Source organism: Electrophorus electricus, chromosome 8, assembly GCF_041902795.1.
Source record: "Electrophorus electricus isolate QZ-2024a chromosome 8, ASM4190279v1, whole genome shotgun sequence".
Taxonomy (NCBI): domain Eukaryota; kingdom Metazoa; phylum Chordata; class Actinopteri; order Gymnotiformes; family Gymnotidae; genus Electrophorus; species Electrophorus electricus.
In genome coordinates this window covers 27092501-27103620 of record NC_137504.1, presented here as the reverse complement: position 1 = coordinate 27103620, position 11120 = coordinate 27092501, and the positions used below count along the sequence as shown (strand labels likewise).

General features: G+C 41.4%; 2 protein-coding genes across 9 annotated transcripts in view; one reads left to right on the top strand and one right to left on the bottom strand.

Moving 5' to 3' along the window:
- The first annotated feature begins 214 nt into the window (after positions 1-214).
- ift74 (intraflagellar transport 74) overlaps positions 215-11120 on the top strand; it is a 17891-nt gene continuing 6985 nt past the window's right edge. For 5 of the 8 annotated variants that reach the window (XR_014125016.1, XR_014125014.1, XR_014125015.1 and 2 more), the window contains exons 1-15: positions 215-363; positions 778-908; positions 1079-1214; positions 1339-1387; positions 1491-1589; positions 1699-1759; positions 2055-2114; positions 2228-2289; positions 8288-8426; positions 8551-8613; positions 8817-8960; positions 9047-9087; positions 9185-9264; positions 10478-10531; positions 10615-10712. Coding sequence is in view for 5 of the 8 variants with exons in the window: in XM_081719834.1 (XP_081575960.1) it covers positions 789-908; positions 1079-1214; positions 1339-1387; positions 1491-1589; positions 1699-1759; positions 2055-2114; positions 2228-2289; positions 8288-8426; positions 8551-8613; positions 8817-8960; positions 9047-9087; positions 9185-9264; positions 10478-10531; positions 10615-10712 (1206 nt within the window). In the remaining 3 variants the exon portion in view is untranslated. The remainder of the gene's footprint in view (positions 364-777; positions 909-1078; positions 1215-1338; positions 1388-1490; positions 1590-1698; positions 1760-2054; positions 2115-2227; positions 2290-8287; positions 8427-8550; positions 8614-8816; positions 8961-9046; positions 9088-9184; positions 9265-10477; positions 10532-10614; positions 10713-11120) is intronic. The other 3 variants (XM_027018834.3, XM_027018835.3, XM_081719835.1) reach the window with 3 other exon arrangements.
- LOC113582832 (leucine-rich repeat-containing protein 19) lies at positions 2241-7831 on the bottom strand. The gene is made up of 5 exons (XM_035527609.2): positions 7752-7831; positions 6090-6163; positions 5004-5373; positions 4166-4390; positions 2241-3637 (listed from the first exon to the last, which is right to left on the bottom strand). The coding sequence occupies exons 2-5, from the start codon at positions 6147-6149 to the stop codon at positions 3270-3272; spliced, it is 1023 nt and encodes a 340-aa protein (XP_035383502.2). The 5' UTR covers positions 6150-6163; positions 7752-7831; the 3' UTR covers positions 2241-3269.

Below are 11120 nucleotides of genomic sequence, written 5' to 3'. Positions count from 1 at the left end.
TTGTGAGCACCAAAACCATACATAGCCTATAGTTCCCAGAGAAAGGGAGATCTATCCAAACTTGTCATGGGAATTTGTACATGTATTTACCAAAAGAATGCTTAGACTTAGAGCCACAGCATGTTGTTCTCTCCTTACTCCCTAGAGGGCGCTGGTTTAAAACCACGTTGTAAACTGAAGCTCTGCAAGAGGGGCAGTTTTCAATGAACTCGTCTCGCGATGAGTGAAATCGCTGGGTTGCTGGGGCAACACAAACGAAGGTACCGCTACAGAAGCAGCTGGAGGCGTAACCTTTAACGCTATCTGGTAAATAGCTAGCTAGCGGTTAGCTAGTTCAAACTTTACGCGGAGGTGTGTTTGCAGGTTGGCATTTTTGCTTTTTTATATGTAGTAGTTGGAAAGGAAAAAAATCCGTGTTGTCTACATGTTGACCATATCATGCTAAGACAAGATGACGCGCTAGCCTAAACTCCGTAAAACAAATAGCTTGCTAGCTATCGTCTATTAAGATAACCACTAGCTAGAGAAGTTGCCGTTATTCAAATCAACTAGCTGCAACCTTCTTACCTATTCCTCTTACCTTCCTACACCTACGAGTTGTATGCTTTCCTAACTACGTTTCAAAAGCAAAATTGTCCTAATAGCTAGATAGCTAGCGTTAGCTGACTAGCCAGTTAAATCTGTTTTAGCTACGCGATTTTCAGTTGTTCTTGTTTGTCTTTAAGTTTGACAATGCTATTTTTATGCCCACCTTGTTTTATCTACTTATTCTTACAGAATAAGTTACTATGGCAAGTCAGAGACCCCTGTCAGGCAGACCTATGAGTCGTGGGTCATTAGTTATAGGAACAGGAAGGCCGCCAACTGCCATCAGACCTCCACAGACAGCAGTCAGAGTAGGAACTGGGGTGAGTAAAGGAAGAGTTATGATCTTTCGGTGATTAGGACAACGTTCAACATTCAAAATGAAGATTACACTGAAAGGTTAAAATATTGATGTGGTTGGTCAGCAGTTGGTCATACAGTTCAATCACGATACCTACGGTGTGTGTACTTATATGTGTGTTATGTTTTCCAGCTGGTGCCAGGTACTGGCCGCCCAGGGACAAGGGGTGGACCCGTTGCCACACCAGGTGTCCTATCAGCCCAGATCAAAGTGACCAATCGTCCTGTCACTCAGCAGGGCCTCAGTGGCATGAAGACAGGCGGGAAAGGTATTCTTACCTCCATCACACGAGTTTCAGTTTCTAAGACTTTAACTGATACTGTATTGCATCTCCTACTTTAGTAGCTTGAGCCAATAGCATATAGAACTTTTTTGTTTGTTCACTTTCCCAGGACCCCAGAGGCAAATCCTGGATAAATCATACTACCTTGGGTTGCTCCGGTGTGCCACATATTATTAGTATATTATTAAAGAAATGTAATAGATAATGATGTCCATGGGTGTCTACTAGATATTATCATAATGTTCACATTTCCCACTCCAGGAGTAAAATAAATGAGCTTACAACCGAGACCAGCAAGTTACAGAAAGAGATTGACGTTTTTAACCAGGAGAACTCTGTTTACCTGTCATATGAAAAAAGGTTGGTTTTGAATACTCTTGTTGTCATAGTAGTAATGGACATAGTACCAGCCTCTTCTGTGTGATTTTTATTTCCTTGTTAAATCTTTCTTTATCATATCTACACACAGAGCAGAGGGCCTTGCTGGTGAAATAAAAGATCTTCAGGGGCAGCTGGCAGACTATAACATGGTACAAACCAATACTAAAAGATGAAACTTGCACTGAATTAGCTCAAAGTAAAGCATTCTGACTCAGTTTACATAGATATGAACAATGAAGGGCATATAAATTAGCAAGTCTGTCTTTCCGTTGATTAAAAGTACACGGATTCCAGGGTGTGCTTGTAAATGGGAATGTGTTCTCAATTCAGTTCTCATGGTTATTTTTCTTTTGTAAAAGAAAATTAGAACATTCCTTTTTATATACAGTTAACATTCTTCTGTACTTACATTGCACAGTAAATCACTGTTTGTGAAATTTTCAGCTGGTTGATAAACTGAACACCAATACTGAAATGGATGAAGTAATAAATGACTTCAATATGGTAAGAGTAATGACATTTCTCTTTTTATTTTGTATGACTTTTGTAATATCTTATTGTTTTCAAATTAATATCTCAGTAATATTTTCACATCATATTTCTCTCCACATTTTTAGCTGAAAGCACAGAATGACAGACAAGCCCAAAGCATAGATGTGATATTCACAGAAAGAAGAGAGTAAGTGCTTCCTCATAAACATATTGCTGCTTCATTCTCTGAACAGCTAATGCATTTCTGATATAGTACACTAGAGGGCCCTGGAGTGATTTCACTGTTCCCCTACGTACAACATCTCTTCACTGGACATTTTTGACTGATTGTGCTGTTGAGAAACAAGAGACATAGTTACTGTTTTGCACAGAAAACAGGCAGCACCCTGTTTTCAACATTTATATTTTATTAGTTGTTTATTTACTAACTTCAAATCATGTAGTGCCTCTTTATGAATCACAGATCACCTAATTTGCTCATTGTTGTTCACAATTAAAGTTCATTGTTAATACAGTTGTCCACCAAGTTTAACACTGACAATACATGCTGTGTTTTAAACAAGAAGCACAGGAACCACAGAGTGACTGTCCTTAATGCAACACTTGTGTCTGTTAGGCAGTGCTAGGGAACATGAACGATACAAATGCACCAGGAAAACAAATGATGATTTACAGCTGATTTGCTGTCTTGCATCACTTTAATTTTTGTATTCATGTGTTCTTGACACTGCATGTGGGTCTCCATTTGGAAAATGGCTCTGCTTTGTAGACCAAGTCTACCTCGTCCTCTGTGAATCTACCAGACTTAAACAAAAAATTTAAATCTGAGAGGCTGAAAGATTTTGGCAGTAAGACAAATGGGGTGGAAGCCTGCAGTCATGGAGGAAACCACCTCTTGCCAACAAGTGATGAAAGGTTCGCTTCAGAGTCTATTAAGCCTGTGGCGGCAGTCGGCTTTGCTGCAAGCTTAGCTATCAGTCTGTGATAGAGAAGCTTAATTTGGGAGAAAGCACATACACAGTGTAGTGTATGTTGCACTATGAAAGACATCTGTCGAGTGACATCAAGGATTTATATGGTTTGTGAAAGAGGCTAGAGTCCTGCCTTTCACTAACTTAGTTAATCAGCACACTAGAAAAGAAAGGCTTCATGAGCCCATACCAGAGTTTATATTTCATCAATGTCATCATGGTCTTTGTAATTCTCGGCTTGGATGTAGCCGTCCTCTATAAAACCATCCTCGTCCTCGGGTGACGGGGCTTTGGGGTCTTGGTCCAGCTCTTGGGCGCTGGTCTCAGTCTGCTCTGTGTCCAGGCTGAAGTTGAAGTACCGGCCCGTGTTGCTGGGCTCGTCTAACTCATGCAGCCTCTGGTGGCGGTAGTCAAAGAGCAGCTTGTACCAGGAGGGGGATTTGATGGCACATATGATGAACATGGATGTGCAGAGAGCAATGAGTACCACTCCAGCGAGGAACTTCCAGGTGTTGCTCACTACAGGCTCCTGCTGCCCATTTCTGCTGCCTGCTGCCAAAGAATCTTAAAAAAGACACACTGGTGTTATCCTCTTCTGGAATAACCTTCAGCATGGCAACCCAGTTACCTTTATTGCGGTGGAGTATAAGCCCATACTGGACTACCAGTCTTTTGGCTGTGAACTCCTTCTCTTTAATAGCAATGTATATAAATTATTATTGAATGTCTTTGGACAACATTTTTATAGTGACTTGTGGTTATTAGTATAATATTTCTTATCACTTTATATATTGGATATACAATGTAGGAATATTGGAATGTTATTGTCAAAGAGTAAGTTTTTTTTTTTAAGCCTGTTGAGTTCCTGTCACTTCTTATCAGTGCATTTGCACAAAGTATTAATGTTTATCTTTGTATTTCATAGCTTTTGCTTGCTTGCTTGGAACCATTGATGTCTTGTCTGATCGCAGAAATAACCTTCAGTTGAAAGAGACTGAAGAGCTTTTAGATTTTCACACTCATGTACACTTAAGGTGAACAGAAACAATTAGCTTGGTGTATGTGGCAGGTAGTACAGAACAGCATCGTCACCTTTGTTTGAAATGTTGTGGTTGGCTGCTGTGTTTGATTCCACATATGTTGTTCTTTGGCCCCTGGTAAAAGCTGTTGAGGTAGGAGTTATAACAGCCGTTGTACTAGTGACTGGGTCTGAAGTCACTGGCAGTGCTGGTTTCTTGAATGAGCATGCATTGGCCACATCTAGAATGCTTTTGCCAGCCATGTTCTTTGGAGTAGCACAGACAGCATCTGGTCCTTCTGCAGAAATGCAAAACACATGTGCAGTGTTTCTTGAAAGAATCCACAACAGTGAAGATGTGGTTAGGCATATATTTACTTTGTGCTGCTCATATTCATTTGTTTACAAGAACATGCTTGTCCTAATTAGCTACCAACTAAGGGAAGTGTGTATCCAACTGATCAGCATCATTTAAATCCCATGCAGATACCATTGCTCATTCAAACAACACTAAGTAATCTCAGATAGACTATGTGGTCTGTAACGCTGTATGACATTAAAACTATATGAAAATCGCAAATAAACTCAGCATGCCTGAGAAACTGTCCAAACAATAATTTGGAAGGTGCATCTGAGATTGATACACAACAATGTCCACACACACATTTTTATGTACCAATGCCATATTATTACTAAATCCCATATTAAAACTCTCTTTATAGTATGTGTTGCATTGCTTTCCTTAGCGATGTTTGTTAGCAAGTAGCTCCAGTGCAAAACTAAAGAACCAAATATGCTTTGGCCAATGGATTATGTTATAAGAGGAAAGAAATTGAATTTTTTTGCTGAACTGTTCCTTTAAATCAAGTAACAACCACAGGCATAAAATTGGGTAAGAGCCACAGGTCACACCTGTCCGCACTCCAGAATTGTTCATCCACTTCATGAAGCTCACAAACAGGCAGGAACAGTTCCATGGGTTCTTTCCGAGATCCAGCCTCCTGAGTTTCCCCAGCCCAGCAAAGGATTCATTTCTCACTGTTTGCAAATTATTCCCTTTCAGAATGAGCAAGTGCAGGCTGCTGAGGCTAGGGAAAGCCTCTCCAGACAACTGGGCTATGTGGTTGTATGAGAGGTCCAGCTCTGTTAGGTTAGGGTAGTGACTCAGGGCTTGTGTATCCGAACTGTTCATCACAATAAGGTTATAGGCAAGCCTAAGCTTGGTAATGTTTGAAGCGTAGGAAGCAGGGACATTTGTCAGTGTCTTGTTGCTTTCATCCACCTTGAAATACAGGGATAAACATGGCATTGAGTTTATTAGCTCCAGGCTGTAAATTCATCAGGTATCATGCAATGCATTATATAATCGATTTCTTTTCAACCCAGTGAACATCGCATCCAACTATTGTCCCATCCCTTAACAGCTTAGAAAAAGTGAGCTGTCTCTTCTGATTATATGTAAATAGGATTATATGTAAATAGTATGTTCAGAATATGCTTACGGCCTAGTTTGTTAAAACCTTGGTAAGTCTACTGATGATCCGATGTAGTAAAAGTAGAAAAGTTCTTAGCTTGTAGCCACAGCCCAGTCTGTGCTGGGGTACGCTGCTTCTGCTCATGCCATTAATATTGCAGGTGTTAAGTATGCTAATGCAACAGTATTTCAGCCTGTGGTAACTGCATTAATGAGCAGAGGCTTTGACTTGGTGGAGAAATCACTAGGTAAATTATATAACTGTTTTTCAGTGTCTTCCCTTATTGAACTTTATTGTGAACTTTATTGTCATTCAGAGCATACAACAAGGAACGCACAGTGAGACTTTGTTTCCCCAAGCTCCAATGTGCAAATATAATATAATATAAAGCAAGTGCGTGCAAGACAGCAAGTATACATACTAGACAATGCAATCAAAAAAAGGGAACACTGTCTTTCCCCTTTAAATACAGGGACAAACATGGCAATGCTTCAGGCCTCAGTCTGGTGTGTGAATCGCTCACCGTGACTGAAGTCACCAGCGTAGCTGACGTCCACAGCAGGACTAGCACTTTGCCCATCATGGTTGGCTCTTTACCTGCAAGAACACACCACCATCTTAACCACACACAAGCCACAAGAACTACCCGCCAGTCCCCAGAGAATGGGGAGAATGCACTGACAGTATATATAATTGTTGGGAGATGATGTCATGGGTCCTGGGTGGGGGGTGGGGGGTGGGGGGCTCATGACTGTATGAATGAGAAAAACAGCTGAACCAGGCCCAAGTAGAACAAGTAGAAGTCCTTGACCAGAGTACAATGAGGAGCTTTGTGTGGATGAGCTGGTCCCGTAGTAGCATGTGGTCTTCCTCTGGGCCTTTGCTTGAGGGGTGGGTGTGTGTGTGTGGGTGTGTGTGTTTGTGTTTGTGCGTGTGTGTGTGCATGCGTGTGTGCGCATGTGTTATCTGCTGTCATCCACAAAGCCACATGTAGAGATGCCTGGCAGACAACAGACACACAGCAGGGCCTATGTTCTGTAGTGCAGGGGTGCACAGCTGAGTGCTAGGCACAGGCGAGGGCAAATGCTTTGGTTCATCCTCCAGTATGTGCTGGCTCTGCCTGCTGGACAGGGGTGAGTCCTGCACACTGCCCAGAGCCAAAATCAGAGCCATGTGAAGGGCTTCACTTTTTACGGGACTGTAAAATCTAACCATAGGGTTAAAGGACAAAACTCAACCTTTAGGGTGTCCTTATCAGCGTTTCCTTTGTTTTTGTGGGTTTGTACTACAAAGCAGAACTAATTTAGAAATGGCATATCTGTTCCCACTTAAAATCTATGAGCCTGCTTGTAGAATGCAAAATTACTCTCTTGCAGTATAGCCTGTAAACAGTTTCTCACAGCTGAGCCTGGTATAACAAGCAACACATCCAAAGTGTGTGTTTCAGTAGCTCCCATTTCACCTACTGTAAGCTCCCATTTTATCTGCTGGCGGAAAACTTTATGATGATAGCATTTATTGCAGTCCATTTTAGAAGCAACTAGATCTTTAGATGAGTCCACATTATAAACCCAAATAATTAATATTTGTTATATAAATGTAAATATATTATTTTCTATAACATAGCCCAAAACTAAATAGGAATTGTCTATTTGAAGACTCTCTGAAATTATATTTTCACCTTTGAACGGTTATCGTAACTCACTCATTTTCACAGCGTTTCAGGCACTTCTTTAATGATTTTCTTCAGAGGTATGTGTCGAAATGCACATGACACTGAATAGACACCATCTTGAAGTTTTTTTTACTAATGCCTGACGTTTTTATTATGAGTGGTGGGAAATGTGGCAAATAACTTTATAAAGAGATACAGTAATATTTTGTTAATGAAAGTAACTTTTTAAACATATTTTAAATCAACTTTAGGGTGAAATAGTAAATAAGTCTCAATGTATTAGATTGTGAATTGCAGACCTTTTGTGTGGGATTAATGGCAGTCTGAGTTGCTACATTAGTCCATGAATAGTAAAGTCCAAATCCCTTTATATGGCCTCTTAACGGACTGTGTTTGTGAGCAAAACATACCCACAATAATTATAGGGATATAATAATTGGAGTAAATCACTGAATTTAAAAAAAGGTTTAATTTGTAATAAAAAAAGATTTTAAGTTACAAGTGACTTACCACAGAGCTGATAAAGTAATGGGCTGCTCCGTAACCCTCTCTGGACTAAAGGGTGTTGAAAGAGCTCTTGCGAGAACTCAACAACACAGGGAACCTTTGTTCTGGGTACTGAAAGTAATAAATTTTCTCCTGGCTAAAGATTCACTGTAGTGTGTCAGAGAGCTAGAGAGGGCATATTGTAAAAGATTTATTGGACTTGTTTTTGGCACAGTTTTAGGCAATTGTTTACATTGCATCATGGAATTTTGGTCCCAATGTGATGCAAGTGAATTTTTGGTTTGTATGTACACTGCTATTTGACTTTCTTTTATACTATATGTTTTATAAAAGACTACATAAATTACAGTTAAGAGTAAATGGATTGTTAATAAATATTTTGAATGCTTGTATGCCTGCCTGAATCCTGAATCACTTTGACTCTAAGTGTAGGTGCCTGTGTGATGTAATAGGAGAGCACAATTCTGACATCACAACACTCTGCTAAAGTATTATAGTAGTATTTGCATTTGTAAGTGTGACGTGTATCTGTCTCTCAGGAAGGAGGACATGATTCAGGCCGTGGAGGAGGAAATTGAACGGGAGAAACAGGCAGCAGATGACATAGTGAAGAAGATGTCCTTAGAGAAACAAACCAAGTATGCTGAGATGAAGGCCAACAATGAGGAGCTATTACAGGTTAAAACTACTACCACATTCACAATGGGGGGGGGGGGGGGGGACTCTTGAGTTTCTGTCATGTTGGGTTCAGGCAGAGGTTAATGGTTGACAATCTCCCTGTTTTCTCATGTTGTGTATCCAGGAATTGGATGTTCGTCAAGAGGAGCTGGACGCGTTAATGACCAGGAAGGAGACCTTTGAGGCTGTAAGTAAAGTAAACACACACACACACATACACACACTGTATCTCTCCATTTGTCTGCTATTGATGTATCTCCCTATCTTAATCTTTTCTGTCTTTCATTCTCTCTCTCTCCTTATTTCTCTTTATCTCTGTATCTCTCTCCCCCTCCTTCCCTCTCTCTGTCTCACTCTTCCTTACTGTGTCTCGGTCTCTTTCTGTCTCAGGAGCTTGTGCATTCCCATGTGAAGCAGGAGGCCGTAATTCTGTATGAACGTCTGCAGGAGCTGGAGCAGCGTCGAGAGGCAATGCAAGCTGAGGAGGGGAGCGCAGTGTCTCCTCAGGAGGAGAGAGAACGCCTCCTCAAACAGGTCACAGGGCCCCCATATACATGCCTGCACAGCACATTCCCCTTACAGAAGTCTGGACACTGATTTCACTGAGTGTCCTTCTTCAGGTAAAAGAAGATAATCAGGAAATAGCCAGCATGGAGCGTCAGTATGTAACATTGTCTCTCATGCCATTGTGAAGATAAAATGACTTTTACCAGGCCTTGTGCTGAGAAACCAGTTACCTGTCTCTCTTATTCCTCCAGACTGACTGAAACTCAGGAGAAGATCAATCAACTTACTGAAGAGCTGCGACAGCTCGACTTGGACATGGAGGATCACCAAGGTAATGTAACATCACATCACCACCTGTGTATAGAAATTGCTAGTAGATAGAGTTGAAGCTGCTGTATGTGGTTGTTGAGATTCGGACAAGGGCGTAAGAGTTGCATTTATTGCCACATCTATGGCACATCACACCACAATTAGCAATGAACCTTTAAAACCCTAGGGAACCTAAATCTGGGTTTTCTTTCTAAATAACATCTTGGTCTTCTGGGTGCACAGTGTACATACACAGAGTGTGTCTTATGAATATCACTTCAAAGTCCAGGATTTTCATCCTGATATAAAACATAACCTACCCTTTTGTCAGCACCTATGAATTAGACTTACAGTGTAATGGAAATTCATACAAGTTAGGATAGGTGTACGATTCCGATTTTCCAAGCTTGCACCTGTATGCTCTGCATGAGTAGCCTGGCAGGCTGTGAGTCAGTGACAGTGGATAGCCAATCAGTTGTGCTCATTAGCATATTAGGACCATGCCCAGACCATGGGACACAGCAGAGAGAGGGACAATGAGTATAGACTCAGGAGAAACAGCAGTGAGAGGGACAGTGAATGAGTTTGTGGACTTACTTTCACTGCTGTTTCCTCTGGGTCTAAACTCACTGTCCAAAACTCATCTGTCAACTAGAGAAGGGAAGAGAACACTCCAGGCTTATTCTACACACATACTCGCACATACGTACACATATACCATGTTCCTTTGTTCTGTCGCTTTATGTTTAGAGGACTTTTTGTTGTTTTTCATTGTTTTCTCTGCTTTTTCTCATTGTGAGTCTCTTTCTCTTTCCTTCTTTTCCTCTTCCTGCCTATCTGTTTTTGTGTTAAGATGGTAAGAGGTTTCCAGATGACCCCCATCTGTGACGGCTGTTGCACTATTGCACATTGCACATACAGTGATGTAATATGCTATTTAAAGAGGGGTTCCTAAGGACCACACATTCAGGGCATGGGATATAAGCAGGAGCAAGCTCAGGCCTTTTTGCCTTTAACCACTTTTGGGTTTGTGCTTATAGAATCATTCAGTGCGATGTAGCTAAATCTCAGACTGGTTTTCCATGTTCTTTTTAGAGAGCTTGTACCACTGGTCTATGTGCTGCTCTCTCATGCATTCTCCAGACTGCTCTTACCTTATATCCATACTAAAAGGAATTCTATGGTGGATCTTTCTGCAAAGAGTTAAAAGTAGAACCATTTGCTGTTATCAACAGGTGAAAGAACCCAAAAGTTCAAAGAGCTGCAGAAGAAAGAGGAAGAGATAGATGGTGAGTTGGGTTAGCAATGTGGAGGTTTGACTGGGTGAAGAGATGGTTTGGGGGTGTTATAATTTGTGTGTGTGTGTGTCCAGTTTACTTGGATACATTCGAGGAGAATAAAGCCAAAGAAGTGGAGCATGGTCGGGAGACCCAGGCCAGCATCGTGGCTCTGCTTGAGCACTCCAGCAGGGTACAGGCCCTCAGCACTCCGCATGCACATACTACACACACCCACATTCCACACTCTCACAGTCGATATATATACACTCCACACTCACACTCTGCATTCCACTCTGCACTTCACATGCTCCAAAACTCCACACTCACACTTCACACACCCCTGTACTCCACAAACACACACCCCATATTCCACACTTACATTCCACACCCACAGCACACTTCACACTCTTATACACCACACTAACACCACTCTGCATGCACTCCACACACACCCCATATTCCCCACTCACGTCACACTGCACACACACCCCACATTCCCCACACCATTCAATCCACACACACTCCATGTTCCATTCTTCACTCTGCTGTCTATTCTCCACTCACACACTCTGCATGTACATTATAACCTATTACTCCA

What these genes read in the sequence shown, in the direction of transcription:
- LOC113582832 (XM_035527609.2), bottom strand. Translation starts at nt 6,149, where the DNA reads ATGATGGGCAAAGTGCTAGTCCTGCTGTGGACGTCAGCTACGCTGGTG. An exon ending in CGCTGGTGACTTCAGTCACG is followed by an intron (nt 5,374 to 6,089) that starts GTGAGCGATTCA and finishes CTGTATTTCAAG; the next exon opens with GTGGATGAAAGCAACAAGAC. An exon ending in CCACAACATTTCAAACAAAG is followed by an intron (nt 3,638 to 4,165) that starts GTGACGATGCTG and finishes GTCTTTTTTAAG; the next exon opens with ATTCTTTGGCAGCAGGCAGC.